The sequence below is a fragment of the Oncorhynchus tshawytscha genome, linkage group LG02 (genome assembly GCF_018296145.1).
Source record: "Oncorhynchus tshawytscha isolate Ot180627B linkage group LG02, Otsh_v2.0, whole genome shotgun sequence".
Taxonomy (NCBI): Eukaryota; Metazoa; Chordata; class Actinopteri; order Salmoniformes; family Salmonidae; genus Oncorhynchus; species Oncorhynchus tshawytscha.
The window spans coordinates 46,733,624-46,755,714 of NC_056430.1; the positions used below are offsets into that span (position 1 = coordinate 46,733,624).

The window sequence follows — 22,091 nt, forward strand, 5'->3', positions numbered from 1 at the left end:
TGACATGATGATAAAGAGGTTTAAAGAGAGCTAGGGAGATAGTCGCAGGGTCGTATTCATAAGTGCACACCATAGCAAAATGTTTTGCAACAGAAAACTAAAACTAGCACGGGTCCTGTGTGATCATTCCAATTAAGGTGCTGTATCTACTAAATCTGTGGAAAGCTGTTACAACCAGAAAAGTATACTCCGTTCCATGTTTTTGTTATGACAATGACCACTACTTATTTTATAAGGAACTTGTACATAACAGGTGATTTTGTTTTTCATTGGACAACAAATAAAAGCCTCAAAAGTTAATTGGCTTAAACAATCATGTCCTCTATTTGAGTTGTGCTGTTATTGTGCTAAATTTCCTTTAACATGACTTCAGAAAACAGTTATGTATTTAGTAATTGTTAGTTTACAAAACATACACGTTTGAGCAAATCTACATGTAGCCTGTTTTGGTACTGATGCCGACGATGAGAACAATCGATGGAGATCGATTGCACATCCCTTGTACTGAATGTTACAAGTCAGCTGCCAAGACAGTCAGAACGGAATGTGTGCGCTTGAACATTTAGGCCTATATTATTATTATTTTATTTGTTTTTTGAATTAGTTACTTCTATTAATTTAAATATTTAGATTATTCATATCTTAATTGTTTATATTTTTATAAATAGATTCGGCTCTTCTGATATGCGAGCCGGCTCGTTCACGAACTAGAACCGACTCGTTCGCGAACGACCCATCACTACAAGTAAACAGTGACAGTGAACTTTCATTCAGTGAAGTAGTCAGTCGTGATATATCAAGGTAAGGGTCTCATGAAATCCTACTCTGTGTGACGTTTACATACGCTGGCGTTTTTGCTTAATACACTACTGTTAGCTTGTTAACTAATGTATTGTTTAGCTAGCTAACGTTAGCTAGTTAACTAATGTATTGTTTAGCTAGCTAACGTTAGCTAGCTAATCCTTGGCTTGGGAGGCATTTAGCCAGCTAAGCAGGTTTCCACTGCTAGTCATGTGAATGTGGCTGCACTGTGTTCCGCATAGCATGCACAATGTCCCCATGCTAAAGTTCACTAAAATATATTGGTTGATTTGCAAAATGGCTTGTTGAAAAAGTAATCGCTACAAATGGGCTGCTCTCACTGATACACACACGGATGTGTACCTGTAGCCTACATCACTCTGAGCCTGCTTCCTCTCTCGCTGCTTAAGACAGTTACTATGTTACCTGATAAGGATGGATCAGGTGGTTGTGGTGGAGGCCAGGCCACATCGGGAGAAGACCCCTCAGTGAACCTGTTTAGAGAGTACCTCCGCCTCAGGACTGTCCACCCAGAGCCTGACTATGGTAAGTTATGGATCTGTGTTTAAGCTATACCGTGGATGTAAATCTTATATGGTAATGTCCGCATCCCAAATTTGACACTCAAGAGTGCACTACTTCTCACCATATAGTAGGGAATAGGTTGCCATTTGGGACATAGACAATGTCATACTGTGTGGACAAGGTTTTGTGTACCACCACCTCACAGTATCATACATTATTTACAGTGCATTTGGTATTCAGACCCATTCACTTTTTCCACATTTTGTTACATTACAGCCTTATTCTAAAATTAAATGGTTCCCCCCCCCTCAATCGACACACAATATCCCATAATGACAAAGCAAAAACAGGTTTTTAAAAACAGAAATCACATTTTACATAAGTATTCAGACCCTTTACTCAGTACTTAGCTGTAACAGCTGCCTAAGGTGCTTCAACAGAGTCTTCTTTGGTATGATGCTACAAGCTTAGCACACCTGTATTTGGGGAGTTTCTCCCATCCTTCTCAAGCTCTGTCAGGTTGGATGGGAAGCGTTGCTGCACAGCTATTTTCAGGTTTTTCCAGAGATGTTCGATCGGGTTCAAGTCCGGGCTCTGGCTGGGCCGCTCGGGACATCTCTCTGAATGTCTGAAGCCACTCCTGCGGTGTCTTGGCTGTGTGCTTACGGATGTTGTCCTGTTGAAAGGTGAACCTTCACCACAGTCTGAGGTCCTGAGTGCTCTGGAGCAGGTTTTCCTCAAGGATCTCTGTGCTTTGCTCCATTCATCTTTCCCTCGATCATGACTAGTCTCCCAGTCCCTGCCGCTGAAAAACATCCCCACAGCATGATGCTGCCACCACCATGCTTCACCGTAGGGATGGTGCCAGGTTTCCTCTAGATATGATGCTTGGCATTCATGCCAAAGAGTTCAATCTTTCATCAGACCAGATAATCTTGTTTCTCATGGTCTGAGAGCCCTTTAGGTGCCTTTTGGCAAACTCCAAGTGGGCTGTCGTGCCTTTTACTGAGGAGTGGCTTGTGCCTGGCCACTACCATAAATACCGAAGTTGTGGAGTGCTGCAGATATGGTTCAGATTGGCTGGTCGGCCAGCTCTAGGAAGAGTCTTGATGGTTCCAAACTTCTTCCATTTAAGAATGAGGCCACCATATTCTTGAGGCTCTTCAATGCTGCAGACAATTGTTGGTACGCTTCCCCAGATTTGTGTCTCAGAGCTCTACGGACAATTCCTTCGACCTCACGGTTTTTGCTCAGAAATGCACTGTCAACTGAGGGACCTTATCTAGACAGGTGTGTGCCTTTCCAAATCATATCCAATCAATTGAATTTACCACAGGTGGACTCCAATTAAGTTCTATAAATATCTCAAGGATGATCAATGGAAACGGGATGCACTTGAGCTCAATTTCCAGTCTCCTAGCAAAGGGTCTGAATACTTATGTAAATAAGGTATCTGTTTTTTTATTTTAATTAAACTTTGTTAAATTTCTATAAACCTGTTTTCACTTTTCCATTATGGGTTATTATGTGTAGATTTACTTTTTATTCAATCAATTTTAGAATAAGGCTTTAACATAACAATGTAGAAAAAGCCAAGGGGTCTGAATTTTATTTTACCATTTAACCAGGTAGGCTAGTTGAGAACAAGTTCTGATTTACAACTGCGACCTGGCCAAGATAAAGCAAAGCAGTGCGACACAAACAAAGACACAGACTTACACATGGAATAAACAAACATACAGTAGAAAAAGTATATAAACAGTGTGTGCAAATGATGTAGGATAAGGGAGGTAAGGCAATAAATAGGCTATAGTGGCGAAATAATTCCAATATAGCAATTAAACACTGGAGTGATAGATGTGCAGAAGATGAGTGTGCAAGTAGAGATAATGGGGTGCAAAGGAGCTAAATAAAATAAATAACAGTATGGGGATGAGGTAGTTGGATGGGCTATTTACAGATGGGCTATGTGCAGTGAGCTGTGAATACTTTACGAATGCACTGTAGCTACCATAAATGATTGATCTACTGTACAATCCATTCTGCAACCCTTACCACTGGACTATATAACGCTGAAAAGAAAAAATCTAAATGAAGGCCAGCAATTAGCTAATTATTACCTACAATGGTGTAAGGTCCACTTCTTCTCGGTGGACGACATTTGAATTTATGCATGTCTTTAACTTTAGGCTGAGATCAAAATGGCACCCTATTCCCTATATAGCATACTTTTGTCCAGGGTCCATAGGTCACTGTTGGGACTAATACTAGTGTGTCAGGAAGACTTGTTTCTTTTCTCTCTGTCAGTGTTGTACTCTTCTCTCTGCACAGTATGTTGTAGTTGTACTAAATGTCCTATGAGTATGTTCTAGCCAGGGTTGAGAAGATGTTCTAAATGTAATCCTTTACAGTTACTAGTTGCCCAAATTGTTATCAGTAGTGTAACTTTTGGATTACCCACGCTCAGTAAAGTAATCTGATTACTTTCCCCTTAGCTGCAATGTGTAACATTTTGGGAATGTGTCTGTTAAGGCGTCAGCATGCTTTAGTTCGGCTGGTGCCTAACCGAACGAGTGTGCTCACATTCCCCCTTAAAAGAAATTAGCTTGAAAAATTTGAAAAGAGCGGCAATACTACTGTTTGTCCATTTTTAGACGCCCTAGCCAGTATACTTCCTCAAAATAGTCAGAATTAATCTAACTAAAGAAATCTTAGTCATGCAGTTTTACATTGAACTAAAATGTTTGGTGTAGTGTTCTTTTATATCAGAAAACATGCACAAAAACGAAACCGATTATATATTTTTTTTAAAGAATCCCTACTGTTGACCAATCATTGACGAAGGGGCGTAGACTTCGTCCCTGAACTTCGGCTTGCCTCCAGAAAAAAATGTGTGCCCAAACAACCTAAACGCTCTCCAAAAACGTCACAAAATGTAATCCTCATATGCATGCACTCCACCGAACTGTTTTGGCTGAGAAGCATGTGGATGCCTTTCAGCCTATGGATTGACCAATAAAAGCAGAATGATGTGGAGCACAATACCACAGAGGAGTTTAGAAAGGAGGCACCCTCATATATTTATTCCATAGGCTGGTATCTGCACTGTGCAGCTATTGCAAGAGTGTATTTTTCACTGGCTGTCCACTGGTTCTAAAAACAATGATTGATAGGCACCTTAAACTTCTTCATATCAACCATTTATTGGGTGAAAGTACACATACGTTTGAACAGCCATCCACAACAATCACGGTGCAAATAGCTAAATGAGAGGGCAGCAGTTTGATTCATATCATTGTGCTCTGTAGATGTCAATAAGTGATATCCATATTGCCCATAGTCTACAACACTGCTGTCGTCCTTACCTCTAAGCGTTTATTAAAATTGTATGTACGTTCTTTGGATGTCGACAGCAGTCGCACCGTTGGAAGACATGGCTTGGACTGTTGCCTATTCCTGCTCTTTTCCCATGATCCTTCAAATGGATTTGGTGTGCAATCATGGTCTCTGATTTGTGGTCAGACTCGCTCAGGCGGAAAACAAACTTAAACTTGCGCTTTTTTTCAATGTTCATTTTATAAGTCATTGAGGGAAAAAAGCTGTCATCTTTTTTGCAAACTTCATTTGTGAACTCGAAGTAATTCTGTAGTTTTTCATAAGTATATGTAATCTGATGAAAATATTTTTGATGGTAATTTAACAGATTACAGTTTTTTGTAATCCGTTACACCCCAACCGTGGTTATAGCAGTAAACCTTATGTTATTTCGGTGTCTGTGACTAGTCTTTGCCACTAAGAATATTGAGTTTAGAGTCCCTTGAATGAACTCAAGCTGGAAATGTAATGGTTACAGATTGTCAGTCTTAATGGTGGGAAAACACAATCGAAGTAATTATTAAACAGGAGAGAGAGTGAGTGTTTTATAACCGTGGAAGTTAATTTAAAACCGGTTACATTCAGACCAACACATATTCTACTCATTACTGTACCTATGTGTTTTGGTTTCCTGCATGAGACTACTATAAACCTTGTCTTGGTGTAACAGTCTTAGCCCTTGGGTTGTGTTTATCTCTTTACAGATGCTGCTCTGAGGTTCCTGGATAGAATAGCAGAGGAGCTTGGGCTGCCCATGAAGAAAATTGAGGTTTGTGTGGTTAGGTACATGTCTTTTTGATATTCAACTCTTTACACACTAGACCTCATGTCAACTCCTGTCTCTGTCCTCCTCACACCTGTCCGTAGGTCTGCCCCGGTAGAGTTGTGTCTATCATGACCTGGCAGGGGACCAACCCTGCTCTGAAGTCCATCCTGCTCAACTCCCACACTGACGTTGTGCCTGTTTACCAGGTAAAGACCTGGGCATGTATTTGTAAAGCATATCAGAGTATTACTGATCTAGGATTAGTCTCACATGGACAGGGGGGGGACCTGATCTTCGATTAGCACTCCAACTCTCAGACGCCCCTGGAACCCCACTGTCTTCTTTACCACTAGTGCGAGGGGAAACGGGGAAAGGAACTCATCCTTATCTGTCTCATTCCAGGAACACTGGAAGTATGATGCGTTTGCTGCTGTGAAAGATGCAGAGGGCAACATTTACGCTCGAGGAACACAGGACATGAAGTGTGTCACCATACAGTGAGTATGATGTCATAACCACCCTGTTGGGATATTTTATCCTAACACAACGGGTCAAAACTCTCATTTAAATAAAGGAAGTTAGGCAACATCGCAAGCTAGAGAAAATACGCTACTCTGTTAGGGGGTCTGCAATTACATTTTATAATATCTGGCAACCTTTACAATCCTTTGTAGAAGACATGGACCCAGCTAATTTCACAACTCCATAAACCAAGCCAAATTATTTTTACTCTACTTTTTGTTTTGTATTTTTTTTACTGTTTGATTATATTACTCATTGTATATCATGCCTACTTTAAGTCTGGTTTTGGGGTGGGGCTTTGTTAGAGATTGGGGGGTTGGAGTGGGTTTGATTTCGTATGGGACTGTGTGTTCTGCCCTTTACCTGTTTTGCATGTGTTATCGGTATAATCATAATGGGGGGGAGGAGATTAGGAAAGTTACCAGAATTTTGCAACTGTAATCCAATTTCGATGTTACCAGTGTCCTTCACATCTCCCAGTTTTTGTTTGCCTCATAACCAATAAGGCTACTGCTCGACATCTCTCATAGGTATATCCAGGCCATCAGAAGACTTAAAGCAGAGGGAAGGGAGTGTATGCGCACCATTCACCTAATGTTTGTGCCAGGTAGGATGAGCAGTCATTGGCTAAGACTGGCTTCTCAGAATGTAATACTGTGACAACACTGTAATAATGTAGTAATTCCATGGGTGTGACCCAAAAGGCACCCTATTCCTTATATAGTTCTCTACTTTTGACCGGAGCCCTATAGGCCTTGATCAAATGTAATCCACTATATAGGGAGCCATTTGAAACTCAGCCCCTGTCATTTGACAAGGGTATAGAACATTTTAAAAGCACTTTTGACAACTTCTGTAAATAAATGTGATTGCTTGAGATACTCTTTGCTCTGGATTTGACACGTTGAATATCTTAGATGAGGAGGTCGGAGGTCACAAAGGAATGGAGACGTTTGTGAAGCTCCCAGAGTTTCAGAAATTGAACATTGGCTTTGCACTTGACGAAGGTAAATTAACAAAAAACCTAACTGTCCCACTTAACACCCAACTATAAACCGAGGCCTGCATCCCAAACGGCACCCTATTCTCTTTATAGTGCAGTACTTTTGGCCAGGCCCCATAGGGCTCTAGTGAAAACTAGTGCACTATATACAGTGTATTCGGAAAGTATTCAGATCTCTTTTTCCACATTTTGTTACGTTACAGCCTTATTCTAAAATTGATAAAATATTTGTTTTACATCTACAGACAATACCCCATTTGGACAAAGCGAAAACCGGTTTTTAATCATCTTTGCAAATTTATAAACAGAAATACCTTATTTATGTAAGTAGTCAGACCCTTTGCTATGAGACTCTAAATTGAGCTCCGGAGCATCCTGTTTCCATTGATCATCCTTCAGATGACTATACAACTTGATTGGAGTCCACCTGTGGTAAATTCAAATGATTGGATATGATTTGGAAATGCACACACCTGTCTATTTTAGGTCCCACAGTTGACAGTGCATGTCAGAGCAAAAACCAAGCCATGAGGTCGAAGAAATTGTCCGTAGAGCTCCGCGACAGGATTGTTTCGAGGCACAGAAACCAAAAAATGTCTGCAGCATTCCAGGTCCCCAAGAACAGTGGCCTCCCTCATTCTTAAATGGAAGAAATTCTGAACCACCAAGACTCTTCCTAGAGCTGGCCCCCTGGGCAAACTGAGCAATTGGGGAAGAATTCCCTTGGTCAGGGAGGTGACCAAGAACCCGATGGTCACTCTGACAGAGCTCCAGAGTTCCTCTGTGGAGATGAGAGAACCTTCCAGAAGGATAACCATTTCTGCAGCACTCTACTAATCAGGCCTTTATGGTAGAGTGCCAGATGGAAGCCACTCCTCAGTAAAAGGCACATGACAACCCGCTTGGAGTTTGCCAAAAGGCACCTAAAGGACTCAGACCATGAGAAACAAGATTCTCTGGTCTGATGAAACCAAGATTGAACTCTTTGGCCTGAATGGCAAGTGTCAAGTCTGAGTAAACCTGGCACCATCCCTACGGTGAAGCATGGTGGTGGCAGCATCATGCTATGGGTATGTTTTTCAGCGGCAGGGACTGGAAAACTAGTTAGAATTGAGGGGAAGATTAACGAATGAAAGTACAGAGAGATCCTTGATGAAAACCTGCTCCAGAGTGCTCAAGACCTCACACTGGGTTGAAGGTTCACCTTCCAACAGGACAACGACCCTAAGCACAGAGCCAAGACAATGCATGAGTGGCTTCGGGACAAGTCTCAATGTCCTTGAGTGACACAGCCTGAGCCTGGACTTGAACCCGATTGAACATCTCAGGGAGACCAGAAAATAGCTGTGCAGCGACGCTCCCCATCCAACCTGACAGAGCCGGAGAGGATCTGTGCCAAGCTTGTAGCGTCATACTGTATGTGCAAAAATGTCTAAACCAGGTTTGGCTTTATCGTCATGGGGTATTGTGTTTAGATTAATGAGAAAAAAACAACAATTGAATCAATTTTAGAACAAGGCTGTAATGTAACAAAATGTGGAGAAAGTCAAGGGACCTGAATACTTTCTGAATGCACTGTAAGGAATAGGGTGCCCCTTGGGATATACTCGGGACGATCCAGCACTGAAACGAACACTTCCTTAGTCCCTATACTTCCCTTCTGTCACCTGATGTCTGGATTTAAAAAACATTTTTTTTAGGTCTTGCCAACCCTGGGGAAGCCTTCACTGTCTTCTATGGCGAGAGGAATCCCTGGTGTAAGTATCAGCCCTGAGTATTAGAGAATCTGGCCCTAGCTGTAACAATGACGAATGATCAAATACACAGGCACACCCAGCAGTACGCACAAGAAATGTCTCTTCCTCTCACCCTGGCCTTAGTCTATCTCAATTAGTCTTTCCTCAATACCCGTCACCTCGCCTCCTCCTCCAACCTGGACTCTGGGGTAGTAAATTTTAAAATCCGGGACACTCAAATAAACAATGATATGTTGGTTGCGTATGGTATGTATACTGAACAAAAATATAAACACAACATGCAACAATTTCAAAGATTTTACTGAGTTACAATTCATATTAGGAAATCTGTCAATTTAAAATGAATTAATTTGGCACTAATCTATAGATTTCACATGACTGGGCAGGGGGCAGCCATGGGTGGGCCTGGGAGGGTGTATGCCAGGCTGTTGAGCCAGCTCCAGCCAATCAGTGAGTTTTCTTTTCTCCCCACAAAAGGGCTTTATTACAGACAGAAATACTCAACACTCCCCCCACCCCCCTTAGACGATCCCGCAGGAGAATAAGCCGGATGTGGAGGTCCTGGGCTGGTGTGGTTACACGTGGTTTGTGGTTGTGAAACCGGTTGGATGTACTACCAAATTCTCTAAAACAATGTTGGAGGCAGCTTATGGTAGAGAAATTAACATTTAATTCTCTGGCATTAGCTCTGGTGGACATTCCTGCAGTCAGCTTGCCAATTGCATTCTCCCTCAAATTCTCATTTTAGTGGCCTTTTATTGTCCCCAGCACAAGGTGCCCCTGTGTTTTTCTTCATGCTGTTTAATCTGCTTCTTCATATGCCACACCTGTCAAGTGGATGGATTATCTTGGCAAAGGTTAAATGTTTTTTTTCCCCCAGCTCATGAAACATGGGACTAACACTTTTACATGTTACGTTTATCATTTTGTTCAGTGTATTTATTTGTGGATGTCCATCATCCATTTTGTATGATGTGTTAGTAATTACAATTTGTATAATATGTTACAACTTGCAATTCATACAAAATGTTACGAATTCCAATTTGTTGTCTAACGCTAGCTAGGTTAGTGTTAAGTTAGTGGTTAGGGGAAGGGTTAGCTAACATGCTAAGTAGATGCAATGTATATAGTTAAAATAGCTAAAATGCTAAAGTTGTCCGTGATGCGTTTTGAACACGCAACCATTGGGTTGCTAGACCTTTGCCTTTTTACCAACCACTCTAATTTCATTTTTGCCTTTTAAAAGGGGAATATGCAGTAGCTACATCCTGTTTTGGACTTAAAAATTAAGTGCCAGGGAGGAGTTTTGTTATTGTTTCAACTGCTGATTGCTGCTTTATCATTTTAGTCATTTAGCAGATGCTCTTCACAGGATGTTGGTGGCAAGTTAATTGGGGAGAATGGGCTCGTGGTAATGGCAGGACGGTAATAAGTGAAATGGTATCAAACACGTGTTTGCCATTCCATTTACTCCATTCCTGGCCATTATATTATGAGCCGTCCTCCCCACAGCAGCCGCCAATGATGCTCTTATCCACGTTAGGTTGAATGTAACCATATTCATTTGAGTGTCCCAGATTTCCATTTCCTGTGTTAAGTCTAGTCTGAGACCAGTCTGCCGTCTCAAATGGATCGGAGAAGTCAGACCTTTTCCACCAATGTGTTCTGAGAAAGAGACGAGGTGAGGGGATGTGACTTTTTTTTTTTTTTTTTTTTTTGAAAGAGCCTGTGTGTCTGCTTCCCCTCAGGGATAACGGTCCACTGCCCAGGCAGTCCTGGCCACGGCTCCAGGTTTGTGGAGAACACTGCTGCAGAGAAACTGGTAAGACTTCCTTTATTCACAGCTAGAGGGACTTTGAGTGTGTCACAAATAGCACCTTTTTTTCCTGTGGGCCTTGGTCAATAGTAGCCTAGCGGTTAAGAGCTTTGGGCCGGTAACCGAAAGGTTGCTGGTTTGAATCCCAGAGCTGTTTAGGTGAAAAATCTGTAAATGTGCCCTTGAGCAATGTGCTTAACTCTAATTGCGTTTGTAAGTCACTTTGGATAAAAGCGTCTGCTAAATTACTAAAATGTAGGTCACCATTTTGGACACAGCCCTTGTCCCCACACACACTATAGTTCACTTGGCCAAAGACCGCAGAAAAGGGTGCTGATTCTGATCACTTGGAGGACGATGATGTCAATGACCTCACCTGCTTTTGCTTTTGTCTCCCTTCTCACAGCGCAGTATTATTAACTCCTTCCTGGACTTCAGGGAGAAGGAGAAACACAGGTCAGTAAGGCAGGAGGAGGGATGAGTTCAGTCACTAGAGGGAGCCATAACTACTTAACAGGAATGTGTTTTGTGTGTGTATGTGGCAGGTTGAACACCAGCGAGTGTTTCACTCTTGGTGACGTCACCACTGTCAACATGACCATGGTGAAAGGAGGCGTGGCCTACAACGTCATCCCTGCCGAGATGGACGTCAGTTTTGACTTGAGAATACCACCCACGGTCAATTTGCAGGTGTGTGTGTGTGCCTTTGTCTATGTGTGTGCCTTGTGTGTTAGGGAGGGACATTTTAAATGATAAATGTTGTGGAAGCTCTTCTGATTATATAGTTTACCAAGCTACCAACCACTTCACACTGGGAGAAGATAAGCTACACAAAAAGTAGTTCACTTCATCCAAACTACTGCTTCATAAATTATCATATCTAACTCTTAAATGTCATAGACTACAAATTGGAGTCAGATGTTAACATAATGTGTAGTTTAGCCTATTAAACACAACTGTTTCAAATGAGAATTGGGTCTGATCCTGAAAAACACTGGACATTTTTGCCCACTTCACCCATATTCTTACCTTTTTTGCAAAAATGTAATTAACTAATGAAAACACTTATTGAACAAAAATGTAAACGCAACATGTAAAGTGTTGGTTTCATGTTTCAACTAAAAGATCCCTGAAATGTTCGATATGCACAAAAAGCTTATTTCTCACAAATGTTGTGCATAAATTTGTTTACATCCCTGTTAGCTCGAAATCCCCGAGCTGACAAGGTACAAATCTGTCGTTCTTCCCCTGAACAAGGCAGTTAACCCACTGTTCCTAGGCCGTCATTGAAAATAAGAATTTGTTCTTAACTGACTTGCCTAGTTAAAAAAAAACATCCCTGTTAGTGAGCATTTCTCCTTTGCCAAGATAAGCAATCCACCTGACACGTATAGCGTATCAAGAAGCTGATTAAACAGAATGATCATTACACGGGTGCACCTTGTGCTGGAGACAATAGGACACTCTAAAATGTGCAGTTTTGTCACACAACACAATGCTGCAGATGCCTCAAGTTGAGGGAGCAGTTGGCATCCTTGGCATCCTGATTTCAGGAATGTCCACCAGAGCTGTTGCAAGAATTGAATGTCCATTTCTCTACCATAAGCCGCCTCCAATGTTGTTTTAGAGAACTTTGTCAGTATGTCCAACCGGCCTCACAACCACAGACCACGTGTAACAAAGCCAGCCCAAGACCTCCACATCCGGCTTCTTCACCTGCGGGATTGTCTGAGACCAGCCACCCGGGTGGCTGATGAAACTGAGGAGTATTTCTTTCTGTTATACAACATCATTCTGATTGGCTGGCCCTGGCTCCTCAGTGGGTGGGCCTGACTCCCAAGCCACCCATGGCTGCGCCCCTGCCCAGTCATGTGAAATCCATAGATTAGGGCCTAATGAATTGATTTAAATTGACTGATTTCCTTATATAAACTGTAACTCAGTAAAATCTTTGATATTGTTACATGTTGCGGTTATATTTTTGTTCAGTATAGTACAGACTCCACCTATTTCACTATTCGAATAATATCCTGATTAAAAAAGACAATTCTAAAAATAAAAATTGCTCTACTCTCTTGACCAATCAGAATGAAGCAAAATTCCACAATCGCAACGGTTGTTGCTACATCGGTCATCTTTGACTAACAGTAGCCTAGGCTAACAGCAACACAGTGAAAGTCTGATGCTCCCCATCTAGTGATGCCAATTTAGCAATTTTGTTGCTAGATTTAGCAACTTTTCAGACTGCCCTGGCAACAATTTTTTTTTCAAACAGCACCTAGCAACAAATTTAGCAACTTTTTGAAAGTGTATTTGAAACTTTTAGCAAGTTTTGAAAAGTGACTCAAATGCTAAAATGCATGCATTTTCCCTCTAAATGACACAAAGATTTTCTCTATCATACACTGTCACAAAACACGTGCCTGGCTGCAAAAGTGCATAGTGAGTGACGTCAACAGCAGCAATTTCAGCAAATTGCAAATCATTGTTGGCTGACTGCAGCAGTAGTACGGGTTCGACGAGCCAAACCCAATGAATATAGTTGGTCACGAATGTTTGATCTTGAACAGAAATAACAACATCAATCAACATGTCTCAATCAAAATTGTACAGCCAGAAGTACAGAAAAGAGCGAGTCTGTACCTGAACAAATGTCAAATATTTTTTTTCCCTGAGATGGCCAGTCAATTTGAGTAACGTTATTGTGTATTCTACTTAATGACGCAGTTTTACGTTATCACGCAATGACATCACAACGTCATTTAGCAACTTTTAGCAACAAATCAACCTGCCTCTATCAACTTACCCTGAAAATGAGTTGTTTCCCAAAACGTTTTCTGGTGAGTGTTGCATTGATCTGTATCAGGTCTTGTGGACCCTCCATTGGTACTAGGCTAATCGGTATTTGAAGTGGGGAAAATGGCATACCATTGCCAGGGCTGACTGGAGGTCTAAACAAAACAATCACTTTGTGCATCCTCAGAACGTTAGGCTACTTACATTGTGCTACTGTAAATGCGCTATGTTCTATCAAAGCCACGTGACGTCTGAATCCGCAGTAGCCAAGTGTAGAAAAGGCCCATGGAGGGAGAGAGTAAATGCGCTGTAAATAAACACTACATTAAGTTTTGTTTAATTTAAATTAAGCATTTCAAATGTCATGGTATATCTTTTGTGTGTAACAATGTAACATGGAATTTTTATTTTATTTAGAAACTGTTCAATTGTTAAAATAGGCCTAAAAGAAATTATCCAAAAACGATTACTCTGTGTCTTCACCATTTCAAATATTTTATTCCATTGTTAGGAGTTCGAGGAGCAGATTAAGAAGTGGTGTAAGGAGGCAGGAGAGGGCATCACGTATGAGTTTGCTCAGGTCTGTACAATAAAATGCATTTCTCCATACACACACTTGTATATGGGCATGGAGACAACTGATCACATATCAGTAGAGTATGCTTTAATGTGTTCTGATTTCGGTCATATTCAGTAGATACAAAATTGAAGTAAACGGACCCAAACAGGGAGGGACTCCCTGAACTTTCCAATAAGAAACGCTTGTTTTGTTAAGTGTTTTGCTACGGTGTAAATGAATAAAAATGACCCAGTTGTAAGATGTTCTGTCCTCCACAGAAACACATGAACCAGAATTTGACATCCACAGATGATAGCGACCCCTGGTGGAAAACCTTCAGTACAACCTGCAAAGCCATGTGAGGATACACACTAACACCCAAACTCTCACACACTCAGTAAAGGCGAGCTTCATCTGAATTTCTCTCGCCTCAGGAACATGACTTTGGAAAAGGAGATCTTCCCTGCAGCCACGGACAGTCGCTTCATCAGAGCGGTGAGTTAGAGCAGTGGCCCATGGGTAATGTAGTGTGTAAACCATAGGATTGGCCGATATACTGTGTGATTTGGAAATACCGACGGTATGATTTTCAATACTGTTCTTTGTCATCCCGGGGGCTATGCCACTGCTTATAACTAAGAATTCTAAGATGAGTCAAATCAATTCTATCCAGCTCAGGGCTCCAGCTATGCATTTGACTGGCTAGATGTCAAAATCGAGCTTCTTGGTTACAGCAGTCCCCTCCTAGATAAAGATCCCTGTTGCCTGAATTGTTTTGTGCATTTAAAAAAAAATGTATTGTATTATTTTAATAATGCCCCTTGTGTGCACTTCTGGTAATACTGTATACCTTGGTATGGTACAGAAACGGTATGAAAATCGGGGATACCACCCAACCCTAGTACACCATAACAACATCTTACTTTCAAACACTTAGAACTGCATGTTTTTTTAATGCGTTTATGACCTCAGGACAAAACATGTTTTGTTTTTGTAGAAGCTTGCACTTCAAAGCTATGTCCATATGTGTTGTTCATTTTACTTGATCATTAGGAGAAGAAATGCATCATAAATGCCACAAGCTAGAAATCTCCGTAGAGACAAACCGCAGTGCTTTGAATGAGCTAAATGCAGTTCTCCCTTTAAAATCACCCCTCTTGAGATTGATACAATATTTGGTAAAATGGTAGAGCGAGGGCCCTTACTGGGTAAAATTACGTTTTCAAAGTTATTTAATGCTGATTTATTCATTGAGGCAAAAAATGTGTTTCTGCTGTTAGGTCATTGTCAGTGTGTCGGATATTAGTGGCAATGCTTTCTTTACAAAAAGTAGGATATCTCAAAATCCTGTTTGTCCCGCTGTAGGTGGGCCTCCCTGCCATCGGCTTCTCCCCAATGAACCGGACACCCATCCTGCTGCACGACCACAACGAATATCTGAACGAGCAGGTCTTCCTCAAAGGCATTCAGGTGTACGAGAACCTAGTGCCAGCATTAGCAAATGTGCCCGCTCTGCCTTGCGACACCTAGAGCAGCCATTCTTAACTGGTGGGTGATGCAAATTTGATTACATTTTGGTGAAGATTATTTTATTTTTTTGTCACTCGAATATTGGGTGAAGACTGAGGCAACCCAGTTAAATGTGGGTCCCGAAACCAAACCAGTTGAACTGCTAGTTTAGAAGTCAAAGGTCAATAGCTTGGCTACTTCACATCCTTTGTCTCTGAACCTCCCCTTGGCACGTGTAAGTCTGCTCTGACACCTCTCACAGATAAACAAATGTTGAATAATCCAGATGGTTTTGAATAATCCAGAAGGCAGCGCCAAAGAATGAGATGAGATTACTTCATACAGATATAATTTAAAATAGTCAAATTTACCACTTTACATTTTGTCACTATGCCTTTTTGTATGGATAACATCTATTTTATTTTCAGACCGTACATAGCAACTCAGGACAACATTATACCATTGCATTACACATTGTAACAGCCTTGTAACAACATTGTACTTAAGAGAATGTGTTTCATGCGTCAGTGTAAGCGGTCTTGACGAAGGGTGTGATCATTCACTATTCTAAACCATGTATTCTAATCTTAAATGATGATCAAAGATTGTATTAAAGAAAAGCAACACGGTTATATCAGATGACCCTCTTTTTGAAGTTTGTAATTAAAATGCGGCTTCATCCAAACTTTGCACAGCATAACTTCAGCTGTTCCTCCATAATACTACTTATCCACTTAAACCTAGCATCAACTATCCCCTCAGTTAATCAAGTTTATCTGCCATTTTGCTCTTTGAACAACTTTTATAACAGTTATAACCATTTGATTAAAACACAGAACCAACTTGGTTTCACAGTTAGTGAAATTGAGCTTTAATGGAAATGTAACACAGAACCCAATTGGGCAAAATGTTCTGTTATTAAAATAGTTTAATGAGTATTACAAAAATATTTAAAGGTTAAATCCATCCATTAGATTAAGGATATCGTCTGTTCGACTTGGTATCTTCCAGTCCTATTGTAATGTGATTGCTAAGCTACTTTTATTATTTACTCCATAACCTTACTGATTAGCCCCCAACCACACAAGCAAGACTGAAGTAATGCCATGTTGACGTATTTCACATATTTCATCAACTACTTGAAACCACAGATTTGTATAATTATTATTTATTTTTTTTGAAAATTAATTTGTGCCTGCTATTTGCTAGAGCTGATTTGAGTAAAGATATCACTTTATTAAACTGTTGTGTTGTTATATGTGATTTTTACAGGTTATTGAGTGTTCATATTTTCTGCCCAGGGACTGCAGATAGGGAAGAGCAGTGTAGCTAAATCTGTTCTTACAAATAAAATAAAAACCGAGTTGGTATCATGCACACCACACAGCTCAAAACACTAAGACAGAAATATCTTACAACATGAGCATAAGATATATTTTAGTAAACAGAATAAATGAAGCATAGGAACTGAGGAGTAATTGTGTTGTAGACACGTGGAGGCCGTCAGCACCATAAACATATCTCAGGTATGAACCAACGGAAACAACATGGCCACTACTCATAGACTCACAATAACAGTAATGGGGAAGATTTTGAAATGTTTATGATCCTCATTGAGTTACATTTCTTCTTTTTTTTCAGTAGAAGCTACAACAGTCTTTAGAATAATATAAGTTGGTTTGAATTTCTATTTATAGTGCTTCCCAGTGCCCCCGTGAGTGCTCAACTATCCACTTCTGCCTTTTTGTATTCTAAGGTCATGTTAATTATATTTTGGTTTGGGTAAAAAAATAAAATACAAATGTCAATCCAGTAAACGACTTGGCATATGCCAAAGAGTTTGAGGCTAGAGGACGAAGATGCTTGACTGACTGAGAAAAGGTTGTTTTCTGCTCCCAATTAACCTAGTATGAGACCGCAGGGTTGTCATTGAGACGTGTCCTCTATGCTGTAGTGGAACCGCATGATACTTGTGTGATTTAACGTTGAGACTGAGTTAACCTTCCCATGACCCCCGGTCATGTTAAGGTCTGGCTGGTATTACGCTATGTGTTCACGGTCCGTCCGACTTGACAATGTTCCTTGTGTCAGTGCACAAAACCAAAGTACTTATTAATGTAGGGCTATTATAACTCGGAATTGGCTACACACACACAGACGGACACATGAAGTGTTGAACTACTGTTCAATTCCCTTTAGAGAGCCATTCCAATTAACAGAGTAGTGCCCTCCTAGGGGGGATCAGCAGGAAGAGAAGAGTGGAGGTAGTGGTGGGTCAGTAATTAGACAGCTATCCCCAGGATGTGGCAACAGGATTAAAGCCTGCAGGGCTGTCAGGGAGAGTCCTCAAAGCTGTAACCTCTAGCACCCCACCGCCCCCTCACGCCTGCCTGGCGATTGGAGAAACAGGAAAAGATGCTACCACATTGTCCGTCTGCTTAGTAAGCGAGAGCTGGGATTTTCAGTAGATGTCTTCAATTACAACTTCCTCAATATGTCTTGGCCTGCCTAAATATCCTGCAACTCCACCTTTTGCACAACAATGGGCATTTTTCAACTTCTTATCGTATCATGCTTGCGTTTGTCCTATACTTGCATATGTGGTTTTATGTGTGTTTTGATGTGTCTTTTTATGTTGCACACAAATTGCCTTTTGGGGACCAAAGATTTAATGAATTGAACAAATAACACCGTATTTGTGTACCCAATTTTCAAAGGCGTACTGACATCAATCTCACATGACTCTGTCTTTGACTCCCCTTTATTCAGGAGAGCATTTTCATCATCTTGATGATGTGGCCGGTGTGACTTTGCGTCTTGAATGTCCAATATCTTCCAAACTTGAATGCTGAAGTGCAAGACATTTTGGCACTGTATCAACTGTGGACTAATGGGGGGGAAAAGTGGAGTTCCCCCTTAACTTTGATTGCATTAATCAATATGTGGAGAGCATGCATACGAATTCATCTTACACCTGCTGGCATTGCCTCCCTGCCTGCGGGTGAGGTCCCTCACATGGGGCACAAGCCAGCCAGCCAGAACTCAACAAGCTGCTTTGAAGCAGCAATCTCATGTAACCTTTAGAAAGAAGGTCAGTTTACCAGCGGAGAGCTGAGTTCTTCGGTCTATATTTCACGAAGGAACACTAGGGGCCGAGGCGCAAAGAGGGACCTGTTAAATTCATTAACTGGCACAAGGCCATTGCTCAAGTAAGCAATGTACTGTTAGGGTTTTTCAAGCTTGAAGAGACGGTATAATAGAAAGGATTGAATTGACGTTTTGTCCAGTCGGTATAGGCTACATTGGCAAGTCTCCCACGCACAGCGATTTATCCAAGAAGCTCGAGCTCTTATACAGTGGCGCATCAGTGGGTTCGCATGATATCAGTAGGATATAGGCTATTAGGCTATCCAATAGCCAGAATAAGTAGGAGGAAGTACAGTAGACAAACTGCATTGCCTAAATTTCCTTCATGCATATCAAGTTTCCTTTTAATCTCTACATCACTAGGTTTAGCACATGAAAATATATATAGGCATAGTAAATCACATTTTAGATGTTTAATTTTTTAAAATAAAAAATAAATCATTTTTATTGTTAATAAATCTTGAAAGCATAATAAATACATGTATATGTTTTGTGTTTGTGGATTAAATTAAGTGACAATGCGTTTTGAAGTCTAGCTCATCTGTGAAATTGAGCCTACATCACATTGGATTCAAAGTGGTCCTCTTCATGCGTGAAATAGAGAGGCTACACTCGTGCCTGTGCGTCGGATGCTGCTGAGACTAGTGCAGAGTGGGCGAGTGAGCGACTGCGGTATCTTGGCAGGAGCATCAATCATAGGCTCGTCCACATTTGTTTACCGTCGAAATCAGCAGGCGACCCGAAATAAACTCGAAAGGCGATTGAACATTAACGTTTTGGGATCTTAGTTCACATTTTTCCAAACCCGTTTTCAAGATTTTTAATGGAAAATGGCGATATGCACTCCGTCTTGCAGCATTGTCTGCTTGGTATCTTTCCAGATTATCTTGATTTTCAATGTACAGTGGCCTGGCGCCGATGGTCTCACGTTCCCCCAGCAATACACGTAAGTATTCTATATCACTGGCTGCTCAGCTGTCACAGACAAAATGCGTATTTTGAGGTCCAGCATTTGATTGCCACGTTGGGTGACCGTCATTGTGCTGGTGTACCACCTCTGCTTTCCTATCATTAAATTAGGTTACTCGCATTGTATTTCTCGCTATGCTGCGACTGCTCCGGCAAACGAGGAACGGGCAATAAAACAGTCCATTTAGGATGTTAAAGGGATGTGGACCGTTGCTTTCTGTCATACACAATACATGAAGGAATCACATACAAACACGGCACTATTCCCTAATTACCATTTACCATTGACTACATATATAATTTCCCGTTAGCCCAACGGTTAAGAGCGTTGTGCTATTAACGGAAAGGTCCCTGGTTCGAACCCCCGAGCTGAATAGGCGAGACATCTGTCCTTGAGCAAGGCACTTAACCTTAATCACTCATTTAAATGGCTCTGGATAAAAACGTCTGCTAAATGACTAAAATGTAAATGTTCTAGATGTGTTATTTTTGTCATATCATTGGCACAAACAATACTGTTTGCTTGCTAGCCAGTCACTGTCAACAGTCTGGTTGGCAAGAGCAGGCTGCTTGCCATCTAATTGATGGTTGTTGTGTTCATATGTGGCTCAATGGGAGTTTAGTCGTCACAACATCTCTGTGTGTCTCATGATGTCAATGCAGCGCTGGCTGCTGTCTTTGATCAAACTGGGCAGCATCAGGCTTTTTTGTTGTTGCTTTCCTTCCAGACTGTCACAGTCCTGAGGGGAATATAGTGGAGGTCATTTGTTTTTGGACATGGTAGCATATAGCTGTGCTCCACTACTTCTAATGCTGTAAAATCTTTAGCTTTTTGTTTGGGATTCAAGCATGTGGAATCAGAATGACACATCAACATCATGTGGACATGCTTTTATTTGGGATGTAGGTCTAGTTAGGTAGCCTATGAAATGTGGGTTTTTGTTTGGTGCTTTGTGCAGAACGACATGCATGTCGTGATGGTTTGCCGACAACTTGATGGGATTGCATTTTCTATAGGAGCCGTGATGGTTGTGTGTGCAGGGTTACAGAACACTGTTGTTCAATGCATTTATTGTACCGTTTTTTATTGCACAAACGACATACATTCAAGTGTAGCATACAGTCTCGACAAAGTCACTCACTCCAGTCCTCTCTTTGAAAGCCTTTCAAATGTATCAAGGGTTTCAGAGGAGTGCTGATATCGGATCAGGTTCCCTCTGTCCATGTAATCTTATTCATTGTGATCTAAAAGGCAGAACTGATCCTAAATCAGCACTCCTACTTTGAGACGCTTGATACGTATCATATGTTTCACGCTTCTCAAAGTAGGAGTGCTGATTTAGGATCAGTTCTGCCTTTTATGTGGTTGCTGGGACTACAACCACCAGATCTGGAACGTAATCTGGGGCTAAAGCATGTCTTGCTTTAAAACGGATCTATAGAATGAATCAATAAAAACCCCTGTAGCCATTGGCCCATGTCAAAATAGACCATCTCTGTGCCCTAATTGGTCTGTGAGAGGAGCTTAAAACACTAGCTAGAAACAAGACAGGTAACGGTGACATAAAGGAAGTAAGTAGCCTACAGTTGTACGGCATGGCTTACTCTGGCAGTTACAGTGAGCCCGACAGTAATAATGCCATTCTAGCTATGCTTGAAGCTGATTTTAATAAGCCTGCGTTCAAAATGATCCTCAATCTGTCCATAGTGGAATAGTCATCACTTTGTGCCCTACTTTTCATCATCCTCTTCCCAGCTCTTCTTCTCCAACCTTTAACCCGTTCACTCGTAAGCACAGCTGGCACTTAACTGGAGACCACAGCTTTCCGGGCCTTTCTCCAGGCTCTGCAGTCAGGCAGGCAGGCAGGCAGGCACTCACCAGATGGGACTGGGATCTTTGGGACAGTAGAAGGAAACTGTGGGCCAATGACAGCTGGAGATACTGGGAGCGGTTTGTTGTGTTCCAATGAGAGCAAGGGTCTTTGGCGCAACAGGGGAGGTGTGTGTGTGTGTGTGTGTGTGGGGGGGGGTGATGAATTGGATTATTGTGGGAGGTACATAAGGTTGTCCTCTCCTTCCTTATGGTTATCTGCTGAGTGAGTGCATTGAAACAGCACCACTTCCCTCTGCCCTGGGTCTCTTCAGGTAAGCTAAATGAAGCAGAATCGCCAAACTGAAGAACAGCAGCTCCCTCCAATTAAGAATGAATACTGCAGCAGTCAGGGTTTATCCCTTTTCTCCATCCCTCACAGCCCCCGTCCTTCCCTCCCTCCCCTCCGTCTCTTTCTCACACTTGCTCTTCCTCAGAATCTCTCTCCTGCCCCTCCCCCTCTCGGATCACCCCACCCTCTCTGAATATCCCATCCGCTCCCCCTCTCTCCTTCCCTCTCCCTTTGGAAGTGAATATGGGTCACAGCGGGCTGTGTAGTGCTACTCTCTCTCTCTCCGGTCCCTGGGGTGTGCATGGATGGTAGGTAACAGAGGAGAGGCAGGAGCATGGCAGGCAGCTAGCTCCGCAACACAGTTATCTGATGTCCCAGTGGGGC

At 41.6% G+C, this 22,091-nt stretch overlaps 2 protein-coding genes across 3 annotated transcripts in view; both read left to right on the forward strand.

Annotated features, from left to right (window-relative positions):
* The first annotated feature begins 571 nt into the window (after positions 1-571).
* Positions 572-16,671, forward strand: LOC112214706 (aminoacylase-1-like). The gene is made up of 15 exons (XM_024373662.2): positions 572-801; positions 1,212-1,347; positions 5,406-5,470; positions 5,569-5,673; positions 5,870-5,964; positions 6,520-6,596; positions 6,907-6,996; positions 8,693-8,749; positions 10,498-10,571; positions 10,972-11,021; positions 11,111-11,255; positions 13,873-13,941; positions 14,199-14,278; positions 14,355-14,415; positions 15,286-16,671. The coding sequence occupies exons 2-15, from the start codon at positions 1,221-1,223 to the stop codon at positions 15,448-15,450; spliced, it is 1,260 nt and encodes a 419-aa protein (XP_024229430.1). The 5' UTR covers positions 572-801; positions 1,212-1,220; the 3' UTR covers positions 15,451-16,671.
* A 2,541-nt stretch (positions 16,672-19,212) lies between these two features.
* cacna2d2b (calcium channel, voltage-dependent, alpha 2/delta subunit 2b) overlaps positions 19,213-22,091 on the forward strand; it is a 90,091-nt gene continuing 87,212 nt past the window's right edge. For both annotated transcript variants that reach the window (XM_042299991.1, XM_024373643.2), the window contains exon 1: positions 19,213-19,522. In XM_042299991.1, the coding sequence (XP_042155925.1) occupies positions 19,407-19,522 (116 nt within the window). In that variant the 5' untranslated portion in view covers positions 19,213-19,406. The remainder of the gene's footprint in view (positions 19,523-22,091) is intronic.

Bases quoted from the DNA above. Each gene is read 5' to 3' on its own strand.
- LOC112214706 (XM_024373662.2), top strand. From the start codon at position 1,221: ATGTTACCTGATAAGGATGGATCAGGTGGTTGTGGTGGAGGCCAGGCC. The intron at 1,348-5,405 runs GTAAGTTATGGA...ATCTCTTTACAG, and splicing joins CCACCCAGAGCCTGACTATG to ATGCTGCTCTGAGGTTCCTG. The intron at 10,572-10,971 runs GTAAGACTTCCT...CCCTTCTCACAG, and splicing joins ACACTGCTGCAGAGAAACTG to CGCAGTATTATTAACTCCTT.